General features: G+C 38.9%; 1 protein-coding gene across 1 annotated transcript; it reads left to right on the forward strand.

The window, feature by feature from the left end:
- The first annotated feature begins 7,769 nt into the window (after positions 1 to 7,769).
- On the forward strand, positions 7,770 to 26,761 carry ETS2 (ETS proto-oncogene 2, transcription factor). The gene is made up of 10 exons (XM_042457807.1): positions 7,770 to 8,028; positions 14,351 to 14,422; positions 17,972 to 18,092; positions 19,309 to 19,428; positions 19,858 to 20,058; positions 20,636 to 20,719; positions 21,757 to 21,999; positions 22,880 to 23,143; positions 24,081 to 24,199; positions 25,230 to 26,761. The coding sequence occupies exons 2-10, from the start codon at positions 14,351 to 14,353 to the stop codon at positions 25,443 to 25,445; spliced, it is 1,440 nt and encodes a 479-aa protein (XP_042313741.1). The 5' UTR covers positions 7,770 to 8,028; the 3' UTR covers positions 25,446 to 26,761.
- The last annotated feature ends 611 nt before the right edge of the window (positions 26,762 to 27,372 follow it).

Consider the following 27,372-nt stretch of genomic DNA (forward strand, 5'->3'; position numbering starts at 1 on the left):
AGCCAAATGGGAAGCTGCAGTCTTCTGGGCCATACACACTGTACAAATGCACATACTCGTACACAACAGAGTGCTAAGCAGGTGTTGAGAAACAGATGCTTCAAAATGCTTGGAGAAGGCTGGCAATCATGAAAGGCCAGGAAAAAGAAAGATAAAACTGGCTTCCCAGCTATGTGATGTTCACTGTCTGGATCACTGGATCTTCACCTTTGTTTGGGTCATGGATCCTTTTGAGAATCTGATGAAAGCTCTGGACACCCTCCCCATAACATGACAACAGTGGTGGTTGCATGTTACCATCCCATGCCATTCTATAATTCTTTAGAGTGAATCAATATGTCAGAAAACATAATCAACATTTCTTAAAAATTCCCCACTAAGACCATTGATAAAGTAATAGGCATGAACTCAAAGTGGATTTTTAAAATGTTTTTAATGGGCTGGAGTCCATACGTAAGATGCACACATAAAAAACAAAGGCATCAAACGCTCCGCTTCTCAGAGTAGGAACAGTCAGTGAGGGTTCTGATTTTTTGTTTACAGCAGAACTGTGGAAGCTAGTTTCAGTCTGTGTCAGTCCATTTTTGCAGGCTAAGCACTGGTGCTGAAGACACTGTCGGTGGGTGAGGATTCTGAGTTGTTTATCATCTGCGATGCCACAATGACAGTCTAACAGGGGCTGGTCATACTCCCTAACCAACTTGAAGACACCACTCCAGATGACAACAACTGGCTTCTCTAGTGGCAGATGCTACTTTTTCTTGCTGCAACACTGTTGCTGAGATTCCTATCAGGTTTCTGTGACTAGACGATCAGTGTGAGTCATCTGAGCCAATCTTTGGGTTTGACAGAAGAATATTTACAGCTATAATATCCAAGTGAGAACTAAGCTCAATGACACTAAGGCCTGAAGAAAAGGAATTGTTTTGAAGAAAAGGTGGAAGGCTTGGGTGGGTTTAATGATAGACTGCATTCTGTGTGCTGGGGAAATGCAGTACCATGAAACCACAGTGCTTCCTTGCTTGAAGGAAGGTGTCTTTATTTCATACCAAAAATAAGCTTTGCAACAACTAAGCATTTATTGCACTTGTAGACGGATGGCTTGGAAAGGCCAAGGCTAACAGGGAGGGCCCAATATTTTGAATGACACTGTGGTATCTTAACTAAAGTTCAGTTTGTATATGCATATTCAATATCAAATATAACCCCTTGGCAATATTCAATTACTTAAGTGCACAGGATGTTATAGGAAGAATGTGTCCAGGAAGATGTGAAATGTTTGTTTTAACCAGAGCACGAATACACCCATTTTACCTAGCTATTTAGTCACATCTATCTTATTTTCCTTTCCACTCTTATTCACCCCATAGTCTTTTGTCTCACACACTGATAAATTAACTTTAGACATAGGCCATTTCATAGTGATCATTTCCACAAATTTTATCTAGCATGCAAAGAGATAGCTAAGTTAGGGGCTGTACAAACTCCAGCCGCCCCTTCTTCAGCCAAACCAGGGCTGCAGCAACCGCATGCTGCGGCCCAGATCCAGCCTTTCCAGAGTGCAAAAAGGAGCTGCAAAAAAGAACCTCCTTTTTGCACCCTGGAATGGATGTGCCACGGTGCCACAGCTATACAGCGTTCCTTCAGTGCTGTGTCATCTGGAGGAGCGTCATGATGCCGCACACCATGTGGAGTGGCATGCAGCATCACGATGCTCTGGGGGGTGGAGTCAGGCTGTGCATCATGTGGATGCTATGCCCCGACTCTGATCCCAGGCTGGCCTGAATGACAGGTCTGAAGAGCCCCTTAGTCTGTGAGGTTTATCACACAGAGATTTTTAGAGCTTTTGCAGGACAGTTCTGATATGAATGTGCTTCCAATGATATGCATTCACATCATAACATGAATGTGTTATCAGAAATGATTCCTTTCTATGGGAGCCCCTTCCATGGGGCTTCCGCAGTGATTCCAAAGTGACCCCTCATTTTTATGAATTCAGAAAAAAAGGGAATTCACAGAATTCACATCCAAGATCACTTCGATTTCACTTCGAATTGATCTGGTGTGGAAAACCACTCCGATGTCACCCCCCTTGGCCCCCTGCATCCTGCTCTGTCATTCCCCACCTCCTCTTTCACCCTGTCTTGCCCCCTCTGCCACCCTGTCACCCAACCCATCATCTCCATCCTCCTCTGTCTTCTCCTCCATCCCAATCCTGGCTCCAGCGACCCCCTGCGACCTATCCCATCATCTCCTGCCTTCTCCTGCATCCCAATCCTGGCCCCAGCGACCCCCAGCAACCTATCCCATCATCCCCTGCCTTCTCCTCCATCCCAATCCTGGCTCCAGCAACCCCCCTGCGGCCTAGCCCATCATCCCCTGCCTTCTCCTGCATCCCAATCCTGGCCCCAGTGACCCCCTGCGACCTATCCCATCATCCCCTGACTGCTTCTTCACCCCATGAAGGATGACAGCTAAAGAGGGGGCAAGGAAGGAGGACAGTGTCCAGAGCCCCACTGAGCAAAGGTGCCGATTTGAATTGCTGAACTCTCTGGTGTGGTAATACAATGTGCACTCACTCTGCTTTGCTTGAATCCACATCACGTGACTTGTTTGGAATATAACTGACTCCGCTTCCCTCTTGATTCGAAAGGGCAGCAGAAAGGCAACCAGGTGTGGTAAAACATCACGTTTTAACGTGAATCCACAGTGCTAGAGAGGAGTGACTCTGGATCTGGTGTGAAAAAACATCACGCTTCGCGTTGCTAGAACAGGAGTGACTGCGGATCTGAACTGCAACCCCCCCACATGTGATAAGGTCCTGTAATAGCATAAAAAGTCATAAACGAATCGAGTAGTACCTCTGACACTATCTGATTTATTCTAGCATAAACTTTGCCACTAGCAGGGGAATCACTAGAAGGCAGGAGGGTACATGCCACACCATGTGACATCACTGCTTCCCAAACACCTTCCTTTTGGCAGAAATGGGCTGTGGCTTTTGCTTGCATCCCTTTAAAATGCTGGCACTCAGAGCAAGAGATGGTGTGAGTGGGTCAAGGCTCAGTGAGAGGAGAAAGAAGAAGCCCTAGGTTTTTTTAAAAAAAAAAAAGTTTTAAAAAATTAAAAAATATATTTTTCAATTTTATTAAGAAACATCACATCTTACCAAATTGTCACTTTAACCACATTAAATTATGTACCTGTAAATACATTTAGGCTGTGCTTATGATATTGTTATTTAAAGGTATGATTTTAATTTTGCTAGTTGTTTATGTCACAACTATTGTCATTACATTCAATGATGTATGGGAATTACAATTTATCAGTAACATTGGTACCAAAAACATTACTAAGGATTCTGTTACTGTATGGTTTAGTAGGAGAGGAGGTTAAAGGGGGGGGGTGGCACCATAAGTTACCATAACAGATAATGCCAACCCTAGTGATGCCAGTGGCTACTGGATTCCTTTATGCCTTTTAAAAAAATTTATCCAGTTTTGCCATTTCAATTTTCATGCCACTATGTAGAAGCCATGTCAATGTGGTTTGCATCTGAACACATGCTGAACATTCTAAGAAGGAAGTAGATGAAGAAGACATATTTATGGATAATTTATTTATCTATGTATAATGTAGATGGAAATGAATACTAAGAAATTTCACAGTTCTCTTAAAGCTCTCCTCCCTTCTCCCCTGTTTACCCTTTCTTTCCTTTATTTTCATCTGAACAGTAGCATTAATAATAATAATAATAATAATAATAACAATATGCTTTATTTTTATACCGCTTTTCCGAGGTGATCAAAGCGGTTCACAGAATCATTTAAAACTTACACATCATAAAAACAACTGCACAAAAACCAATAAAAATCGAACAACATGTAATAAAGACAAGCAAGATGGTGGTCGGGAGGAGGGCTTGTCTTCTTAGCAGGCAGAGGCCTGTTGTTGCTGGCCATTCTCTTCACCATTTATTGACCTCCACTTAGGCCTATCCTAAATGCTATAAACCTGAGACATTTAACTTAAAATCGTTGGGTGTTTAAAATTACTCCCTCCCCCACTAGCTGTAGCGTGTGCTCTTTACAGTCATATTATAAGATCCTATGCTGTCATAAAGAGTAATGCTTAATTTTTAAAAACAGCCATGGAATGTTTTATGTTGTCAGCAGCTGTGCGGCTATAACATAATGCCTATAAAAATAAGGCTTGAGATAGAGTAATGGGAGTTGATATCCACCTGAGAAGCATTTAGTATATGAAGGAGGAAGTAAAGTTAAAATAAACCCTTTGGTCCTTGAGAAGGAACTGGTGGGTTTTTATTGCAACAGGATAACTGGAATACTCCTACCCATTAATTGTACCATCATATTTATAACTGTTTTAAATATATATCTTATCTTAGCTTACTGTGAGGAGTTTAAAATGGTATGAAATGCACCACAGGAATAATTTATTCTGAATCACATTTAGGAGTAATTTCCCTGCCCACAAGAATTCATACAACATGAAAGTCAGAAACAATTTCACATTAAATTAAAATACCCAATAAAAATTGGAAACACAGTCAGCAAAGAGCATAAAGATATAGTAAAAACAAGAAAAACCTAATAAAAAGTCAAGGAGTGGGCATGTATATTCAGAAGTAGAGTTGCTAAAGATAAATTAAGGCAAATAATGAGTTATTCCTTTAGAGACTTAGACTGGGTCCAAAAGGCACATGCTTGGTGTTGTTATTTGTTTGTTATTTTTTTATTTTAATTTATTTTTAATTTATTTAATTTTTATTTAATTTTATTTTTTGGGTAGATGAACATAATAACAAATCACCATGGCATATAGCAACCGTGTTCTAGGCTTTGCTGACAGCATATTCTCGGACTGTCACAACTGGGCAGGGACAGTCCTGATTAATCTCTGTTGTCTGGTCTTTTAGCTACATTTAAAGTATACTAGTTTCTCTTCCCTCTTCCCACTTTCCTGCTTTGTTTTCAGCTTACCTCAGTTGCTACAAAATGTGTTCAATGTACAAAAGTAATTTGCATTCACTTAACACAACAGAGGGGAAAGGAGAAGAGTGGCAGAATCTTGCTCTTCCTAGTAGGCTCAGGCAAAAGCAAACTGCTGCATCCTCTCCCAGCTTGTGTGTTCTCTCTCATTAATAATTTTTGCCATCTTGGCAACTCATGTTGCTTGGCCACATGTCCCAGTTTTCATCTGTGAAATGTTGGATGGTATGTGACAAGTTGAGCCAGTTCTTACTATGGAGGCATATAAGCACGGCTAGGTTAAAGTGGCTGAGGCCTTGGAGGGCTTCCATAATGTCTGGTTTGTGCCATTGTGTGAGCTCCTCTACTGAAAACAGCAATTTGTGCTAAAGTGAATCTAGCTTCAATGTGGCTTATCAATGGTGTTGAGCACTGAGTATCCAAGTCTCTTAGGGGATTTACAGGCGGCTTTTCGTCACTCCTTTGGCACAGCGCATGTATATACTGCGCCAAGCGAGCACTGTGATGCTTCCCGCCATGTGGTGGGGTGCACAACGTCATGCCAGCATGGTAATGGAGTTGGGGCACGTGGCCTGTGGTTGCCACTTCCCCACTCTGCCCCAATGGTGGTGTTTATTGCCGGTCTGTTTAGGGCCTCAGTCAGGAGGTGTTAGGGCAGAAGTGCATCTTTGGGTGGAGGTCAGGGCAGAGGTGCAGGTATGGATGGATGGAAAAATAAGAGCATCCTCCCCCTATTCCATCTCTCAATTAAATTTTCCTGAAGTCCTCAGGTTCTCATACTGTAATAACGTAAAACTTCAATAGAACATTTAGACACATACTGCTAGAAGAATACAACAAAGACTTGGAACCATTACTGAATAAATTCAGAGGAAAATGCTAAGGCAGGCTTAATGTTGAACATTAAGAAAACAAAAAATAATGACCATGGAGGATTTACATATGTTCAAGCTAGATGATGAGGAACTTGAAATAATTACAGATATCCCATACCTTGAATCAATCATTGATCAGAATGGAAATTACAATTAAGAAATGAACAGAAGACAAGGACTGGGAAAAGCAGTTATGAGAGAACTAGACAAGATCCTAAAGTGCAAGTATAAAATTGAACACTAAAATTAGGAAAAGCGGAAGGCAGTAGAAAGAGAAGAGGACCACATACCAGATGGACAGACTCAATCAAAGAAGCCAGGGCCCTGGGCCTGCAGGATCTGAGCTGAGCAGATGAGGCCAGGAGGCCAGTGTGGGCTGAAAATGCTACCAATGCTGGGGAGAATGTTACCAATCTCTTAACATTTTCTTTAAAAACATCATGTTTTACTAAATTTTCACTTTGAACCCATGAAACTATGTACATGTAAATACATTTAGAGTGTGTGTATTATTCCGTAATTTAAAGGCATAATTTTTATGTTGCTAGTTATTTATGTCAACTATTGTCATTACCTTCAGTGATATATGGGAATTATGATTTATGAGTAACGTTAATACCGACTACATTACCAAGAACTGTGGTGGAGAGGAAGTTCCCGTTATTGAAGAGATGGCTTCTCCGCGATTGCTTTGAGGACAGGAGAGGAGCAGAACACTGCAATAGCAAGTACATTTCTATACTGCTTATCAGTGCACTTAAGCACTCCCTGAGCAGTTTACAATGTGTAAGCCAATTGCCCCCAACAATCTGGGTCCTCATTTTCATGACCTCGGAAGGATGCCAGGCTGTCGAGCTTGAGCCCTTGGCTGGTATTGAACTCGCAACCTTATGGTTTCTGAGTGAGTGGCTGCAGTACAGTATTGGCATTTAAGTGCAACTGGCTATCACACCTTTGTGCTTCAGGAATGTTAAGCCTCCTATGTGACAATCCCCTGTGATTCTATGAATCTTATTTTTTTTACCATAAATAGTGATGGTAATAAAAATATATATTTTAAAATATCAGCCTCTCCTCTCTCCTGCCCCTGACCCTCCCTGCTTCTCTTCAGCACTTTCAGGGGAGACAGGGAAATGCCACAGCCTGCTTCTGCCCAAAGGCTGAGGTCTGAGGAGAAGGGGTGGGTCACCCCCCATTTGGGTGCCACCCGGTGTGGTGGCATGGTTGAAATTCAGAATTTAACTTGCTTAGGAGCTTAAATTATAGTGCTGAAATGAGAACAAAAGTTGTTATTCCAGTTCACGTCAAATGCTCTGTTTTGGAATGCAAACAATTTGGAAATGGCTCCAAACTTAAGATATTAACCCAAAGAAATGGAAGTACTGCATAAACAGTTGAAGGACAGTGAAACAAAACATATAGATAAAAGATGGACTGATGCCAATGAATATCCAGGGGTGTCAAGGTTTGATTCAATACAACCAATGAAATGTGATTTCTAGTTTTCTTTGTTCAAAATGCTGTGGAAAATGTGGTTCGTTTTAGAAATCGTGGCCCCAGTCATTGGGAGGCATTTTCTATGGGAACAACAGCTGCAGCTACAATTCACATGTTTCCTCTCCAGTCGACTCCACTTGGTCTCCCTGCTGAATTCTGGTTAAAATTCTGGGTTTAAGATAATCAATAATCTATAACACTGGGGCGGTGGTCACCCCTTAGACCTCCTTGGGAAAGCCACTGGGCCCAGGCCAGAGCAGGCTTGGCCTCAGGAGGAGGAGGAGGAGGAAGGCCAGGCTGGGCTGGGCTGGGCTGGGCCTGGAGGAGGAGAAGGAAGCTCCGCCCCCTCCTCCCTCCCATCAAGAGCCAGGCGGGTCCAAGCTGGGCTGAGAGGAGGCATTTGCTTTGAGGCTGCCTGGAAGAAGGAGGGGAGTGTGGCTGCTGTTGCTGCGAAAGCTCTCTCTTCCCTGGACTCCAGCCCTGCTCTCCTGCTCTGTCTTTCTCCCTTCCTGGGCTTGGAATAACGTCGCAGCCTCGGTTGAAGCAGCAGGAGATTTGTTTTTTCGAGGGGGGACCCTGAAGGCGAGAGGCTGGAGCCAAGAAAGGGCGCCTTTGGGGGGACATCAGCCCAGGGCAGCGCCCAGGTGAGAGCCCTGCTCGGGGGAAGGAATGCAGGCATGGATGGGGCTTGAGGGGGAGCCAGGGGGCTTTCCTCTTGGAATGCCTCTGCTGCTCTGATGTACCGCCCTTTGGAAAACATTACTCTTATTGTTGGTGTTTGCCAAGAGGCTGGGACCAGAGGGGGAATGGGGGACCCCACAAGCCCCCCCCATTTAGCCCCAGGGCCCTCCTTTTAAGCCCATGCCCCCAAACCCCTTTCTTTCCATTCTGGGCGTGATCCAGATGGGAGGAGGAGGAGGGGGGGGAGGCTGGCAGCGGTTGCTGGTGTTGGGGGGGGGTTAGTTTTATAGTTTTAGGGTTTCAGTTTTTGCAGATGTAACCTCTGTTCAGCCCCAAGGTGTCCAGACCTCCTCCCCCCCCCCCCCCCCAGACCTGCCCTACATGCCAACCTTCAGTCCAGGAGCAATATCCTGGATCAATTCTGAATGATATTCCATTTTCAAGAATGTACACCACTGGCAGGGCCATTTTATTTTATTTTATCTTATCAATCTTATTTTATTCTAGCTTATGTATTTATTTTATTTTAATCTATCTGGTTTTATTCTCTCTTATTTTATCTTATCTACAGTGCTTCATACATAAAGTTTAATGATAAATAATAATCATCTCAAAATGCCCTCCCTTTTGAGCATGGTTAAGAAGCATGGGTTCCCATTGCCAGGGGTGTTTTCTTGGGTTTTGGGAGTATCCTCTCTTTTTCTCATTTGCCTTACCTTTTGCAGGGCCTTGTCTTCCTTTGCAGTGAGGGCATCTGGTCACTTTGGGCCACCCCAGAGAGGCTCCTACATCCCTATTGTAGTAGTACTAGTACTAGTTGTTGTTGTTGTTGTTGTTGTGTGGATCCATACAGGTGTCGCAGCATCCCTGCCAAGTGAGAAATGTTTTTCTCATCACTTTCTCACTCACATGGCAGAAATAATCTGGTTTGATACCATTTCAACTGCCCTGGCTCATTGCCATGGGATTCTGAGAATGGTAGCTTTGTTCTGGTGTCACAACAAACTGCCATTTCCACAGCATTGAGCCAAGGCAGTTAAAGTGGCATCAAACTGGATTATTTCGGCAGTGTGGATGACGTCCTGGAGTTGTGGCCGATCTGGACCCTTAGGAGTCCTTTGAGCCAGCGATGCTGCCTCAAAGGCTCTGGAACAACTGCCTCAAAAGCCAGAGCCCCTGATGATGGTAGTTGGGCTCTAGTCCTTTTTCTGCCTTTGTGTACCCTTTAGTAGAAAGCAAGTCCCAAAAATGGTTCAGTGATTTACTTTTCTTCAGGTTTTTTAATAAGAGTCAGAAAAGGAAGATGTCTGTTGTTCCTGTTTCTCTCTGTCATCTTGGTTATCTGTGTGACTGAAAGAAAGATGAGAGGTGCGTAGGAGGTGGATGATACAGACACCTCCCAGGGTTTCTTTATTAATTTTTTCTTTTCACGGTCAATCTGATAAACATTTTCAGTCCTTCTCCAGACTTGAAGGCCTCTTGGACAGTCACTTGTTGCAGAATATTTGTCATTTGGTCTCCGTTTGGTCTTCTTTCCTACAAGCCTCATATAGGGAAGCTTTTTGTTGTGCCAAGCCTTCATTAAGTAAGATCTTCCCTTTAGAAATGTAACTTGAGCTACTCCTTATCCAAGTGGTAATGGTACTTGTATGTGTTTCTTTGGATGTGATCAGACAGAAGGGGTTGTTGAGTTAACAGAGATATTTTTCTGATCAAAAGGTACGGCTTCTTACGTAGCATCTAGCCCTTTTGTGTGGGCAAACAGCTGGTTTGCTTGGCAAGTGCTGTGAGCACATCCACATTTGCATCATACATTCACACTAGTGTTGCATCATTGACTGGACTTTTGAGCTTGCGTGTCAGAAAGTAACTTGGGTAGTTCTGCCTTGGCAAAAGAGTATTGGACTATGATATTTCTAGTATGATCCAGGATGTTCAAGATGTCACCAACTTTTGGTCTTCCTAATTGTGGATTAAAACAGGGAAATCGTGTCTGCTTGTAAATAAATGCTGGTCACAAATGCTTTTCTTGTGTCAGCAAGAAATGCTAGCAAATGTTAGTTTGTAAATAAATATTAAATACATCTTGGGATTGCCAATAAACAGCCTTTAGGGATATGCCTTTCTATTTTGATCACTTGCACAAAAACAGGTGACACTGTGAAAGTGGAGGGCTGAGGCCCTTCCTTTAACCATGAAACCTTATGCCACAATACGCTTGTTAATCATTAAAGTGCCATAAGATTCTTTCTTTTTAGACCAGTCTTGTAGAACTGTTTGTTTCAGAATTCAGATTGCCTCTGCTTTTATTTCTATGGAGAGTTCTTACCTCTTCCAACAGAGAATGATTCTGTTTAAACTCGCTGTCTTTGTTGCCCTTCCTAAAAGAGAGGTAACTTCTATATTAAAGCCTCATTTTCGACTGCTTCTTTCCACTGGGCAATGCCATATATAAGAAATGAAAAGATGCTGAGTACTCAAAACCCTAAAGTTTGTTTTTACATGACCAGCAAATATCCTGATATGTATAGGATTTTCAGTCACTTCTGTAAAAATCTAGCACCATAGATTAGAGATGGCCACAATATGGAACTATATCTATGAAATCAACAAATTAACGTGGAATGGAGGTGGAGGGATGATTGTTTAAGGCATTAGTTGTTAATTCTTACTTAAATCTTACCAAGGGAGGGAAATAGTTAATTGTTTGACCCAGGAGTCTTTGTGTTTTGCATTGCTATACCCCAGGGAACTTTGTGTTTTGCATTGTTATATGGAAGGTAATCTTCAGATTATCTGATTCTGAGGAACCCATTGAACCTGAAGATACATGTTGTTAAACTTCAGTTTCCAGAACATTCCAGTTGTGTCTAGCTGCTGAACCTCAAAGCTAGAGCCTGACTTACCCTTCAGAAGCCAAACAAGACTGTTCAGAAAAACTGCATTTTGGGAGGTTTAAAAGAATATATTACCTGTCAAAGTTTGCTTTTTAAAAAGTGTGGCATCAGTACACTCAGCTGAAAAAGTCATAACAAATATATTTTAGTAGAGAGAGTTCCTGATAGATGTCGTTAACTTAGTATAATGAAATATTCCACATTTAATTTTCAGTTACTTTCATAATTGAGAAGTGCAGCTAAGATGGTTTGTTAAAAGGAATTTATAAAATCAACCATTGAAAGGCATATGAAAAAATACATTAAAATAACAATTATGTAACCAGTGTGGCATAGTAATCTGAACATTGGACTATGATTCTGGAGACCCAGGTTTAATTCCTACTCACCCATGAAACCCACTGATTGACCTTGGGCAAGTCACACTCTCTCAGCCTCAGGGGAAGGCACTGGCAAACCTCCTCTAAACAAACCTTACCAAGAAAACCCTATGATAGATTCCCCTTAAGGTCGCCATAAGTCAGAAAGTTGAAGACTCACAACACACACACACACACACACACTTTTTAACTTAGGTTTTCTTAAGGGAAATACCATCAAGTTAATACACATTTCTTATGTGTTCAGCAAAGATAAGGGTTAATCCAGTTTAGTGGCCACTCATTTATTTGTACAGTATTCATCATAACAAATCAGCTATACCCCATACTTCTGCTTTTGTAGTCACCTTTTTGAGCCTTGCATATTGAGTACATGTATTCAAGACTTAGCAATTCCATCAACTGGAGGTTTAAGAGAATTAGTCAAGAAACCTCACATTATACTCTTCCCAGCACTGTTCAGAATCATTCCCCCTTACTGGAGTTGTCTGTGAGCTATTTAAACACTATCCTTTAAAGGGCTTGTAAAAGTGATGCTGGTATGTCCAGGCTGAAAAGTTGCGTGCATTGATGGTGAGTGAGTTAGCAGCTCATAGAAATATGCTGGACTCACACTTTCTGACCCAGACAGAAGGGAAACAACTACACTCACTAAGACTGGGCCTACAACATAGGCATCTAGTTCTGTCTATAGTCTAACTATCAAGATATATGAAGATATCTTAAGAAGGTTAATACATTTAACTAGGCCTCCATCTCTGGAATTCTTTTGGTCCCTTCACTCCAGCCTTGTAGCTTTTGTAGGTCTGGTGGTTATTGGAGTAATTGGGAATGGAGTTAGAGTTGGCAGAGCTGGATAAACCACAGATCATATCATCCTGGAACCTCAGAAAATCTGGAGCCAAGATTGGTAAAAAAAACAACAAACTAAAAACATTACTACCCTAAAGCATATGCCATTCAACAATGAGTAAGCTCTCTTGTATAGACATTAATTTCACCAATAAGAAAGATTTTGTTGCAAGCAAAATGCTGTTTAAATGAACTTAATTACCATTTGTACAAAAGGGTCAAATGTTAAATAGGATGCAGAGTTAGTAAAGCTAATAATGTAAACATCATTTCCAATTTATTGTAAATGTAGACTAATGGGAGTTTACAGCTGGTTTTAAACAACTGTCTTAAAAAGTTGTTCCAGTAAACTACTATTGAAAAAACATTCTGTAACATAGGCCAAAAAACCCACAAAAAAAATTCTGTAAGACAATCTGTCCACAATGATTGCATGGTGTATAGTCTCGACTTTAGCTAGCATTACCATTTTCAGTTATTTTAAACTTATCTTTAAATTAAAATAAAACTTACCTTAAAATAAAACTTACTTTAAAACTTACCTTAAAAACAAGGCTGTTCTGAAAAACTGCATTTAGTCACCCTACTTCAGGAGGTGACTAAATTGAAGGGGGGGGGGTGTCACTCTGCATGTAAAGTTGGGGTAGTAGTATTTATTATAATATTTATATCCTGCCCTTTACCCAAAGATCTAAGGGAACCTTACAATAAAATCAATATTAAACAACAAATAATTATAAAAGTTTTAAAAGATTAGTGAGATATTAAATGGTTTCCCAATTTTAAAACAAACAAAGTAGTAGATACAAAGTGCAGAGAAAATGGAATAGTACCAGCGCAAGAAACCTGTGAGACACATTAGATTGAGCTCTTGGTGATTTGCGCCAGCCAACCAGTGTTTATTTCATGTCTGTCTATGGATTTCAACTTCTGTTAGCTGCTGACACACTTCAAAATTAATGCAGTTTCACACAGCTTTTAACTATCAATGCTCCATCACTGTAGAATATTGGGATTTCTAGTTTGTTTTGGTGCCAGAGCTCACTAACAGAGAAGGGTAAATAGCTTACAAATCTATAAATCCTAGAATTCCATAGCACTGAGCCATGGCAGTTGTAGCATTGTCAAACTGCATTGATTTTGCATTGTGTAGATGCAACCCTAGAGCCATACTAGGCTCTAGTCATTATACAAGTGTGTCTTTTTGCTTTGTATTCCAGATTTATTGTAAATTGGGTGACATCAACATAGCCCTCCCAGGATACTATCATTATTCTGGTTCTTGGAAGTTTGATACCAAGTTTTTTTCTATGTTGGACACTTTTATGGGTGCATGTGTTTATAATTTTTTTAAATGCCAAATTTTTGGTTATGAGAAGAATAAATTAAATAGGCCTTATATATTGATTTGAAGGCCCAAATATACACAATTATACAAATTCTTGGCCAGGACCCAAACAAACTACTTGAGGGAATTTATCACATGGGGAACAATTGGAAGTATAAATGGTGATTAACCTGTGACAATCCCACAATTGCACTAATAGTTTTCACACGAGGTCGAGATGAAACATGATTAAAGTGCCATTATCCTGTGAATAACCAGGCAAGAAACAGCAGCAAATCCTTCATGGGATTTTCCCGTGAATGACTTTTTGCTGTTTATTGCCTGGTTATTCCCTGGTTATTCATGGGATAATGGCCATTTTGTTAAACTCATTTGAATCACGTTTTAATGTCAGTTGTGTGATTTTCATGGGTTAATTACTGTTTAAACTCCTAATTTCCTCCCATGTGATAAAGCCCAACATAGATGCGTGCAAGACTTCAGGTTAGGTTGAGCAGAATTTTAAACATTTGGCAGACACTCCTCTCCAAATGCTTATGAAATTCCCTGTAATTCAAAGGGAGTTACATGAGGTGGGGTATTCATTGAAGAACCAATGGCATTAAAAGTTGATTCTTAAAATATAATGGCACTGTAGCTATAATTTTGTGTAACAGGGAGGTCTACATTTGTCTCATTTGATCTTATCTCCTATAAATGAAGGAACACTGGGACACTCGTGAATCCTGTAATGTTTAGGCATAAACTGAGACTGTTGCTTTCTGTTTCTGTCAATAAACAGTTCTTATGAATTCTGTTTCATTCTTAGATGAGTGACTTTGGAATCAAGAACATGGATCAGGTGGCGCCGGTATGCAGTTTGTATAGAGGACTGCTCAAGGTAAGATATCAACAACATTGTTTTCAATAACAGGCAGTTTAATCTCTGCAAAAGGCATATCTTTTGGGCATATTTGTATGGAACAGCATTTGCATGTAACAGAGAAAGTATGCACTGTGGAAAAACCATTCCATCTGCTACTGTTCTTTTTAGTCACAGTGAGAAGCAGGCTGTTGCTCTAATGAATTCAGTGAACCTAGAGCTACATATAAATTTTAATATATGAGGAGGGAAAATAATAGAGCTACAAGAAATGACTTTTCCAATTTGTTCTATACTGAAACTGAATTCTAGATGAGCATCATAGTTAAAGTTATAAAGATTTATATAAAGGCACTACTGGAATAGTCATTTTTAATGTGACAGTAGCATTTGTATGTGCAGTTGGTCATATTAACCCCATGACGTGGGATTAGTGGCTTTCCAGAGGATGTTAGATTTCAATTTCCATCAGCCCTGGCCAGCTCATTGGTCATATACAATGAAAGGTATGTTAAGGTCACAGGTTCCCCATCCTGAATATGCAAAATATTTACATACAAAAACTCAGCATTGTCCACCATTGGGACATCATAACATTATCTTTTTAAAATGCCACTAATATGTATATGGATCACAACTGTTGATTTATATCAATACTGCCTAAAATTCAACATTTTCAGGAAATTGTTGACGCTCTCATTACAGAAATTGTCTTAACATAGTAGCAGCCTATGAAGAGGTTGTATTTCCACTTAAGCAAGCCACATAATAATATAAGTGTAGGCCTTGTAATAGATGCTTATTAACCTGGGCTGTGTACTCTGGTAGGCTTGGCCATGTGACAAAGCATATTAGAGGCATAATGGTTGACTCATATCAGCCTTTAGGGCACAGTTCCATCATTGTACGGCTGTTCCCAGTACTTTAGGATTTCTCAATGAGTACTATTTTCCACTATTCTTTAGTAACTTTGGCATAGAAAATGAAATTTTGTTGCTCATGTGCCTAGTAGGCTTTAGTCCGTGTAGCCTTTAAATATGCTCACTCTACGGTTTAGTTTCATGTTTTAAAAATGCAACATAATGTTTAAAGTACAGCATCCCTTTTACTCATTCGTATAAAACCACATTTTTTCCAGTGACTCAGTGTAAGGGTCACATATTTACACAAAACACAGGAGTTTCCAGATTATGTTGAAAGAGCTTGGCCTTTCCCCTAGGTATTGGTGATGACTCACATCTTTTATCTAATAACACTGAAAAAATCTGTGTTGTGAAAAGGCTAGACAGCTGGCTTATTATTAATCTTATACAACATATTCGTCAAGTGAGTTTTGGATGCTGAATGTTCTAATTCTTAATGTCTGTATATGAATAGTTTCTTTGTTCTGGACTAAATCATTTTGACTGCATTACATTTAGATCTTCTAGTACTAAAATTAACCATTAAAGATACATATCTGAGAAATATGTTAATTCGTGTTTGAGTCTCCACATTTAGTTTCCTCAAAGAAAGGGGCAGTCAGTAGAAAATCTGTCCTGAATTGACAAGCTCACAGTTTAAAATACATAAAGTGAAAAACAATGCAGTGTCAGACACAGCTTGCAATCCTGTACAAACATACCTGGTTGATAGTAAGCCACTTTGAACTCGGTGAAGCTTACTGAATACTCATGTATAGAGTTACACTGTAAAAACTCTAAAGAAGGGAAAACAGCACAGTATCAGTTGAAAGTTAAACACATTTTTCTTGGAAGAGCCTCTTAACAGACTAATAAACCATTAATATCCTTTAGTTTGAGTGAAGACATGTCAGTGAATGCTTTTGTTTGTTTAAAGAGGAAACCAGCAGAAATAGAAAGTAATTTTAATCCTTTCTCTCAATTGTCCTAAGACTGCCACAAAGATTATAGTTTTGTCTTATTCTTCCATGCATGTCTGTGTTCTGTTTAACACGTTTTTACATTTGTCTCACCTATATTAGACATGTTTGTGTGGCTGCATCTGTACTTCAGACATTATCAAGTTTTCGTACCACTTTTAACTGTCATGGTTCAATGCTGTGGAATTCTGGGAATTGTAGTTTGTTGTGGTACCAGAGTTGTCTGACAGAGAAGGTTAAATGTCTCACAAAACTATAGTGCTTAGAATTCTATAGCATTGAGCCAGGGCAGTTAAAGCAATGCCTGACTAGATTATTTCTGCAGTGCAGATGCAGCCTGTGCAGTTGAGTCTTTCTGTGTTTTAATAAAATTATTGTAGTGAATAGCTCTGTTTGATATAAAAAGGAAAGCAGATTGTTTGTAAGTTGAGGTTTTAGTTACCATAATCTTCAAATGCCATTAATTCCTCAAAATGGCCATTGTCTCCTAGAGCACACCTAGTCAAATTCTAGGAGGAGCTAAATGAAAATGCACAGCAGACATTGTTGTCTTGCAATGAATCTGTTGTAAACTAATTCACATGGGGCTGAATGCAGTGCTGTACTTAGAGAGCACTGGGGATTTCTTCTCCTCTCCTGAGGGTTCCCCAGCTGCTGGAGCATGTTTTTTGGGTGGATAGGGGAATGCAGGAGGGAGGATTGCCCTGTTCCTTATTTCCCTAGCAGAAGCATCAAGAGCCTTCTCAGTGGCTGTTCCCAGGCAATGGAATTCCCTTCCAGGAGAGTTCTGGTTAACCTCTTTTCTGCTCTCTTTTTTACTGCCAAGCAAAGACCTTTCTATTTGGGCAGCTGATTTTTAAAATTTTTAATCAAATGGTAAAAAGCTGTTTGAAAGTTCTTATCCTTTCAATTATATTTTAAATATATTTTAAGTATGGTGTAGTGGTTAAAGTGTTAGACTATGACTCTGGACACCAGGTTTCAGTTCCCTGCTCAACCATGAAACCCACTGGGTGACCTTGAGGAAGTTTTTCTCAGCCTCAGGGGAAAGCAATGGCAAATCTCCTCAAAACAAATCTTGCCAAGAAAACATGATGATAGGTTTGCTATAAATTTGGAAGCAACTTGAAGGCACGCAATAACAACAACAACCTGTTTTAAACATGGTCTTTTTAGAATTATGCTTTTTAATGTTTGTAGTGTTTGTAAAATAAGATTTTACCTAAACTTTTAGTTTAAATTATTGTAAGACATTTTGAATCCCATACTAGGAGAAAAATGGGGTAGAAATTGAATGAATAATTAATACATATTTTAGGATTGCTGATTTGGACCAAAAAAAGTCTCTTTGCTAGATTGATATGTGAGCAAGCTATTCAAGTAAACTAGGGAGTCTTAAAAGAAACATCTGTTCTTTGTTTGTAAGTTTGTGTCATGGAAGAAAAACTGTTTGCAGAGATGACTCCTTAAAACAGAATGTCAGTGTTAAGATTCCTTAGTGGTGACCTGTATGAATGTATTGTACATGGTTTTTCAAAATATGTTGGAAAGCATGGAATCCTCTATGCTAACTAGGAATGGTGGTTTAATTCAGATTATCACATTTCACTTTGTCACAAGATACTAAAATTGGTGTTGATGTCCTGAAATGTTTACATTCAACTGCCTTCTTTCTTTATTTTCAGCGACAACCTGCATTTGATAGCTTTGAAAGTGCAAACTCTTTGTTTATGGGATACTTTCCCTCCTTAAATGAAGATCAGACACTTCAGGAAGTGCCTACAGGCCTTGACTCTATTTCTTATGGTAAATACTTTATGGTACATGATAAATATAGCAGTTTGATTATACTGGTGAATAAAGCTGGGTTTGTGGAATACATTGGAATTCCATGTCATCTGCATGAGGAACAGAAGCCCCAGTTTGCAGGAAACTCACCCTCACCAAAGCTTCTAGCTGTGTGCTATATCTGGTCAGAAGTGTAAGCGGGAAACATCTTGGTAGAACATGTATAGTAATAGCATCACATAATCATTAAATCTGCATCCCTTATCAAAAGTGGGACCAGATCAAAGTGTGTTTGTGGCTCCCTAGTATTTCCTGCATTTAGCAAAATGCATTCCTTGATTGACTCCTTCAGTTTAAATTCATAGGGGAGCCATTATTATCAAAGGATCGGCATGACTACACTGTATTATCTATCCTTGGAACAGTTATTTTTTTGAACTTGGACTGAGATTCTGAGAATTTTTGATCAGGGCCTAAGGTCTACTAAGGTCTACTAAGGTCTTCTAGTTTACTAAAGCCAACCATATCACACCAGAAGTATGAAATTATTGATTCACTTCCATTAAAGGTGAACTAATTATCAGTCAATGAATACTTCTGGCCAGATTGTCTAGCAATTTATTAGAACCTTGCTTGCAACTTGAAAATAGTGGATGAAAACATTAGCAAAGGAAAATATGGTGATTTCAGAATGGGTGGAGTTTTTATAGCAAAGGCAACCACCTTTTCACAGAAAATGTATTGAGTTAATAGCATCAGGAGTAAAGGCAGGAGTCCTTTCCTGAAGAAATGCAAAGTTAGAGAACAATTAGGGAGCAACTGTTGGTTTATATAAACCAACTTGTCCATGTTTTCTTTTCAGTGTTTTTTCTAGCACTGAAGTGTTACCTGTCATTTACAAAGCCTTTCAAAAAAATGTAATTTGGCTTTATTCGTTCATTTGGTCCAAATATAGAATAAGCTTGTAGGCCATCTTCACAAAGAGAGAAGAAGCATAATCGTTTCACTTCCTTTTGCTTTTGGTACAAGTAGGAAAGGTTGTGTTTGGATTTATACACACGCTAAATATATTAAAGTTTAGGGCCTCAGATTATAAGGGGTCTGTAAACACACAAACAGAAAATCTCTTAAAATTATGCACACTTTGGTGGTAGAGCTGTGGGTAATATTCTTAAATAATTTAGCCCCTTGTCTTAACTGACCCTGTTTAGAATATTTCAATGTTTTCTTTCAGAATCAAATAGCTGTGAGTTGCCTCTCTTAACTCCAAGCAGTAAAGCTGTCATGAGTCAAGCTTTAAAAGCAACTTTCAGCGGCTTCACAAAGGAACAACGCAGATTGGGCATACCAAGCAGTAAGTGTGTTTTCTTCCCATTGTACAAGATTATGCAGTTTGGATAGGAGACAAAATGAGTCTGTCTGTGCTGTGGTACTCTTATCCTAAACACATAGGCTTCAACACAATGTAAATAGGCCTACATTATCAATGGGACTTGCATAAATGTTGATTTATCAGGTTCCCATTGATTCATTGGGCCTATTCTGGTTGGGATTAACAATTGCCTTTAGTCCATTACTTGTAAGTAAGCTTCATTGATTTTGGTGCGATCCAAACTATTATATTTAGGCTTGTAGTCTAAGTTGTTTTATAGAAGCTGCTCAGAAGTGTGTGTGGAATCATGGGACAATAAAAAGGAAAGCAGTATGTGTTCCATCTGGAAGATAATGCTGTAGGAGATTTCCCTTGTAAGGTTATTAATTGGTTCATCTTGCTCGTTTACAGATCCGTGGTTATGGACGCAGCATCAGGTGTATCAGTGGCTTCTCTGGGCTGCCAATGAATTTAGTTTGACAAATGTGAACTTTGAGAGGTTTTCCATGAATGGTCAAGATTTGTGCAATCTGGGAAAGGAACATTTCTTGGAATTAGCACCTGATTATGTGGGTGATATTCTGTGGGAACACTTGGAGCAGATGATAAAAGGTAAATTGCAAAAACAAAGTGATAGTTTAATATTTGTGATGGATAAGCCTTTAAAATTGTTCAGAGTGTTGAAAACTTGTTGTAAAGTATCAGAAGGTAATGCTGAGCTTTATTAGTTTTTGATTGAAAGGTCCAGGACTGTGGCTGCCCCTCTTTTTCATATATGTCTAATCTTTTATGCCAAATTAGAAAACTATAATGTAGAAAGTGATATGTGTTTTCATTTCATGAAATCATGGGTTAGATTGGTACTTAGTCATATTTATGTTCAGATATAAATTGTGGCTAATTTAAATAGCCTACCTATAAGGATGACCAAGTTGGAATTCCAACTTATATGTATTCAAAAGATTGTAGTAGTTATTCCTGTTAATATAAATGAAAAAACAAAGAAAGTTCTTATCACTGGTGTTTAGGTTCCAGACCATTTAAAAATATATAGAGACCTGACAACATTAGACAAGAAAGATTTCAGTGGCAATGTATAATTATGAGAAATATATGACATGTATTTAACATACCAAAGCAAATTCTCCCTTCCAACTGCATATTCAAAAAATGCTTGTTTTGCTTGCAGACAATGAAGAAAAGCCACAGGAACAGTATATGGAAAATTCTCATCTCACTTCATCTCCACAATGGGTCAACAACAACACATTAGGTAAATTTTTAAATAAAACAAATTGTCTTTAAGCAAATTACACTAGTCAGAAAAGACAGAGATATTGAATTTCCTTTGCATATGAATGGATCTGCACCCATATCTTTGTTGTACAAAAAATATATGCAGAGGTGGGTGTGTTTGTTTACTAATTTTGCAACCTCCTGAAAATATTTTGTATTTTATTTTCAGTTCAGGTGTGTGTTTATTTTTAAAGTCAGGTTTCCTCTTAGGTTCTTTTAGGTGGTTGAACAGTATGAGGTTTACATTTTTGACCTGTTTAATTTTGAGTAATAAATGAAGGGAAAGAATAACACGGATCAGGCTGAAAACATTTCTTAAGATCCATGAAAATCAGAAACCTTAAAAGAAAGGAAAGCTAAGATTTAAAACTCTAACTCCCCTTTTAGTTGAACTAATTTTGATTCATGTTTTTGATAGGCTGCAAAAAATAAATAGATGTGTGTGTGTATGAAATTTCAGCCCTTTTTCATCAATGTTGTATTTGAATGCATCTGATACTTAATACTGCAGTTGAACAACTGGTTTTGGTATTGTTACTCATTGGCAAAAGACACAAACTGCACCAGCTCAAATGAATGCTTTGAAAGTTGTGGGAATTAACTAAAGCAGGCATAGGAACCCTTGACCCCCTTGCTTTAGGCTACAATTCCCAGAGACCCTCAACATTGGCTATTGTGCGTGGAATTGATTGGGGTTATATGCAAAAATTCCCCAGATTTAATGTATTTGCTTACAGATGCAGGAAGCTTCTATTACATCAGTATTTCATCTGATCTGCAGTTTCAAAGATTTATAGAGATTATCAGACAGTGTGGTTCTTGTAACTAGACATTTTAATAAACACCAGTGTCTTTGTGTGGGGAAGACTGATACCAGTGAGATTCGCTCCACATACTGCTCAAAAACTAATGAAAGACCTGTGCAAAAACAATTTAGGCCCACTTGGAAAGGAGCTACTGTTCTAGAGTCTGTATTAAGGTCTGACAATGTGCATTTCTTTTTGTGTTTTTCAGGTATTGACATTGATCAAGCACAGTATTGTGCTCAGGTACCTAGCTATCCAAAAACACTAACCTATCCAAAAACCAGCCTTCTGGGTGACTTATGCCAGCCATCAACAGGACCAAATCTTGTTCATTTGAAACAAGAATATCAGATGTTTCCTAAAGCACAGCTAGAAACAGTCAATGTGAATTATTGCACCATGAATCAGGACTTCACAAGAAACAATCTGAACATGCTGTTGGATAACTCTGGTAAGTATATGTACTCTAATCATAATGCTGTTTAAAGTGTAATTCAGTTAGGCATTTAGAGATAGATGTCCCTAATATAACAAAACAAATGTCATTAGCTCAAGTAATTTCAGTATTCAGATTCCCAATCTTGTAGATTCTGAGTTCAGTAGCTCACCTCACATCTTGTTATTGAGCCACAAGCCATTAGTTTTAATCTGGAGAATTGCTAGTGTCTTTTTATAGGTTCCAGTAAAATCCAGTTCATAGTTTTTTGTGGGTTTTTCGGGCTATGTGGCCATGTCACTATAAGAGTTTATTCCTGACGTTTTGCCAGCATCTGTGGCTGGCATCTTCAGAGAAATCCAGTTCAGTCTGTACAAAGAGCAGAATGAAAGGCAACGCTCACTTGACTTAGTTTCAGATATTGTTGCTATATTAAGCAGAAACTAATACTGGATTTTAGCTAGATAAAGTTGGTTTCAGTTGAATAACTTAAACCCTTCAAAATTATAGTACATTTCAACCCCAGTAAAGTATATTCTTGATAGCTGGAGGAGGACCAACATAATTTAAAATAAATTAGTATGATGCAAAGGTAGTAATCATATGATTCGCTAAACTTTACTTGATTGTACCTCAGCATTCCTCATCATTGGTTGGGCTTTGTATGTTGAGATCCTGTGATTTCTACACATCCTCCAGTCTAATTCACTTATGAAACTGAAGCAAGGTGAAATTTTCAGACAGTAATCTCAGCATTATCAATTCAAATCTGTGTTTGTTACATTAAAAATATTTCATTTGTAGAAGTAGTATAATGCTGCTTTTCTTGCCACCCCCAGAAAAACCTCCAAAAAGTGAACTTCTATTTATTTTGCTTTTCCAATCTTCCATTCAGGTAAACCTCGGGAGCTTGATTCTAGCGACAGTGGCACAGAAAGTTATGAGAGCTCAGATTCATTGCTACAGTCTTGGAACAGCCAGTCCTCTTTAGCAGATGTTCAGCGTGTGCCATCCTATGAGAGTTTTGAAGATGACTGCAGCCAGTCGCTATGTCTAAACAAACCCACAATGTCCTTTAAAGACTACATTCAAGAAAGAAGTGACCCTGTGGAGCAAGGGAAACCAGTTATACCAGCAGCAATTCTAGCAGGATTTACAGGTAAATCCTAAATCTTTCTGCTTTTAAGACAGAGAAAGAAAGAGCTCCAGTGTCCACAGCTTGGGAATAATGTATATTTTTTGTGGATTCCCATCTCTCAGAATCCACTTCTGGGGTTTGAAATACATCACGAGGAGGATGCATATTGGTTTGGGTAAATGATATAACACAGGCAAGCTAACTGGAGTCCAAATGTTAACATTTGTTGTAAGAATAAAGGTTAATTGGAGCCTAGATTGTTGCTGGAGAGCCAGTGTTGTGGTGTCACAAGTTTAGTGTTGAACTAGGACCCTGGAAACCAGTGTTCGAATCCCTGATTGGCCATGGAAAAACTCACTGTGTGACATTGCCCATCTTACACTCCCTCAGCTTCAGAGGAAGATAAAGGCAAACCTCCTCTGAATAAATCTTGGCAAGAAAACACCTTAGGGTCACCATAAGTTCAGAAAGAACTTGAAGGCACACAAAAATAACAAGATTGTTGCAGACAGTTGTCTGTATATGAAAGCCAAGTAAAAAATAATAATCACAATTTGGCAATTGTCTTATCCAGTTTCTTTCTGAAATCCTAGTTTCAAATAAAATTCCCTTCAACTGGGATGAGCTTCAAAATGAAAATCCATTAATACTGCAACTGCTGAGAGTGAAAGAGAGGGGGAATCTTCCTTTAAGCCATTGTGCTGTGTTTTAAACTCAGAAATTCTGGCATCCTCTAAGACATTTGTATCTTACATAGACTTCTTTGTTGGATTCAAATTCTGGTAGAGGCATTGACTTTTTAACCAAGAGGTTTTTAAAATTAATACACATTTTATGCTACTATCTTTAGAGGCATGGGGTTTTTTGCATATGCTTTGTGTGTGTGTGTGTGTGTGAGAGAGAGAGAGAGAGAGAGGAAATTAGTTATGCTTTAACAATTTTATCTTGATCTTAACAGGCAGTGGACCTATACAGCTGTGGCAATTCCTTCTAGAACTTTTAACTGACAAATCGTGTCAGTCGTTCATTAGCTGGACTGGGGATGGATGGGAGTTCAAACTTGCTGATCCAGATGAGGTGAGTAGTTCAGTTGTTATGGATAAAAATGAGTTGTTCCTTATACTCAGAGTTTAGAAAAGTAACTTTACCAAGCTGTACCCATTCTTATATGTGACTACCAAGAAGGACAGAGAGGCTACAAATTGTCATGCTAATGTACTCTGCCCCTAGATACAAATATGCATAATATTAGCCTCAGTAACACAATTCAGTGAGTTTACATAGTCAGTGTCTACCAATTACATTTATTTAGGTATATAAAAATTGTTCCATAGGTATTGTAGGTACTTTGATTTCAGCTTATGCATTTGTGATACTTCACAGATGGTTTTGAGCAAGATCCATTCTGAAGGTATTTATATTCATTGCTCTTGAAAGCATTGAACACCTGGTTCTTCAGCTCAATATCAACAGGCTGCTTTACATTTAAAATCTCATTTCTTATAAAACATTGTCTGGAAAAGTAATTTTTTTTGTAATTTCACTTGGATACAAATTTCAGCTTTAGCATTATATTGTATCAGTTACCTTAAAAAATGGCAACCCTCTTGACTCTCCAGTTGACAAGAAATTTTCACTCTTGTCTTGTTGTTGTGTGCCTTGATGTCATTTCTGACTTATGGCAACCCTAAGACAAATCTATCATGGGGTTTCCTTGGCAGAATTTTGTTCAGAAGGGGTTTGTCTTCATGTGTGGGTAAGAATGTGTGATTTGTCCATTGCCACGCAGTGAATTTCCATGGCCAAGCAGGGATTTGAACCTTGGTTTCCCAGTGTCCTAGTCCAACACTCAAACCACTAGACTATGCTGGCCTTAACAGTTCAGTAATCTTGCTAGGACTAGACATTACATTCCAGAGTGAAATTCTGATGAGCATTTGCTGTTCCTAGTTGCCCCCAATAAACTGTAGTCATATGATGCTGGTGGTTAATCTAATGACACTTGGAATCAGCTAAATAATTCTGTTGAAAAATACTTTTAAATGCACATGTTTTTAACAGCACTTGACTGAACTAAATCTTTTTCCCCCCACTGTTCTGGCTTAAGGTTGCAAGGCGATGGGGCAGAAGGAAAAACAAGCCCAAAATGAACTATGAGAAGCTTAGCCGTGGCCTGCGCTATTACTACGATAAGAATATTATTCACAAGACTTCAGGGAAGCGTTATGTATACCGTTTTGTGTGTGACCTACAGAACCTGTTGGGGTATACAGCAGAAGAGCTGCATGCAATGCTAGGTGTACAGCCAGATACAGAGGACTGAAACTTTGCAATCTTGTGGCATTGATGCAAAATGCAAGAATGGATGAACTGTGATTGGGACCTTCTGCATCAGTCATTGGTTTTATCCTCTGGCTGTTTAGAGGGGTGTACTGTTAGCGACCTTAAAAGAAGTGTTTCTGTTGCTGTGGAAGGAAAGAAAAGGCCTTATTCTTGGGCTCTCTGGCTTCAGATCTTGCTACATCTGTGCTCTTGAACAGCCTTGAGGTCAGCACAGTCCCCAGCTATAACCTGAACATAATGAAAGTGTTTGAGGGTTCATTCCCTGGGTTATGTACACTGTTGTACAATTAAGGGTGTTTACCCCCTACCAAAGGCTGATAGCCATTGGAATTTCTAGTGCAAAAAGAAACTCTCCTCAAATAGCAACTTTGCAGATGTCAACATGTCATGGTGTGTGTGCTTATAACAGAAAAGGCAAGCTATCGTATATTTAATACAGGTGCTGAAATGAATTTACAGTGGGCATTCTTTCAAAGTATGTGGTTTCACTACTCAGTGCCCATAAACAGGTTGCCTAGCCTTAGAGGCAGGTGGATCAATGACAGAAATCCCTCAGAGGGTGGGAGAAATTCATACCATTTTGGACATCTATATATGTCTGTGTGTGCATAATATGTGTATGTGTGTTTGTAAGCATGTTTGTATGATTCAATGGCAATTTATGCTCCTATTTAATAGATATTGTATACTGTAATTTAAGCTCATATAAGCATCTGAATGAGAAAGAAAGTAACTGTTTCATTTTGGAACATCAGCATCTGGAAGAATTTACTCTGTAAAGGGAGTTAATGAAATAGTATAGAATAGGCACATGCCAAGTGCCATTGTGCAAGATGGTGTGGTCACAGCTACCAAACTCTTGAAGCATTTTTTCCCCACAAGAGACTAATAGTGTAGAATATAGGATAAAAACTCAGTTTGTGACCTTTCCTCCTACATGAAATTGAACAGGTTAATATTGTTTAAAACATATTTATTGATGGGTATCTCCTGTGCATGTCATTTAAAAATGTATATATAATGTTTGTTTTTCTTTCATTTGAATATTTTCCATCCTCTTTCCCTAATTTGAGAATTACCTTAATTAAAATATGGATTCTATTTTTGGTAATTTTTCTGACTCCTGTACAGCAATTAGGAGAAAAATGTGTAGCAGCTATTTTTACTGCAAAAAAAAAAGTTCACTGGAAAATGTAATTTGTAAGAAGATTATTTTTTATCTGAGGTTGATGTAAATTAAAATGTACAGCGTGAGGTTTAAAGATATCAAATTTTATTAAAACCTCTTGAAAAAGATCAGTAGCTGTGAACATTTGTTTAAAATTTCCCAGCTGTCTTCAAAATTCTTAATTTGCTGAAGGTTCTGATAAGTGACATGGGGTGATAGCATCTTCCTACAAATGCCAAATCATAAGGTGAATTCAACAATATTTTGTGGACAGAGGGTTGTTGCACTCAAGAAAGTCTACAACGTGCACTTCTTTCCCAACACATTTATGGCTTACTTGGGAAGAGGCAATGCTTCCACTGAACTGAATGGACTAGTTGGTTAGTACACAGTTAGACATGGTTTGTTAACTGCTGTCAAATTTACTTCAACTTATGGTGACCTCATGAATGAGAGAGCTCCAGGTTTTCCTATCATCAACAGCCCTACTCAGGTCTTGCAGACTCAGGACCATGACTTCCTAGACAGGATCTATACATCTGTAATGCAGTTTTCCTTTTTTTCCTGCTGATTTCTACCTTGCACAAGCATTATTGTCTTTTTAATGAGTTATGCTTTCTCATGATGTGTCTAAAGTATAACAGCCTCAGTTTAGTAATCCTATTTTCTAGAGAGAGTTAAGGCTTGATTTGCCCTTCGTTGTTGTTAACTGCACTCAAGTTGATTTTGACCCATGGTG

The sequence above is a fragment of the Sceloporus undulatus genome, chromosome 3, assembly GCF_019175285.1.
Source record: "Sceloporus undulatus isolate JIND9_A2432 ecotype Alabama chromosome 3, SceUnd_v1.1, whole genome shotgun sequence".
Lineage (NCBI taxonomy): Eukaryota > Metazoa > Chordata > Lepidosauria > Squamata > Phrynosomatidae > Sceloporus > Sceloporus undulatus.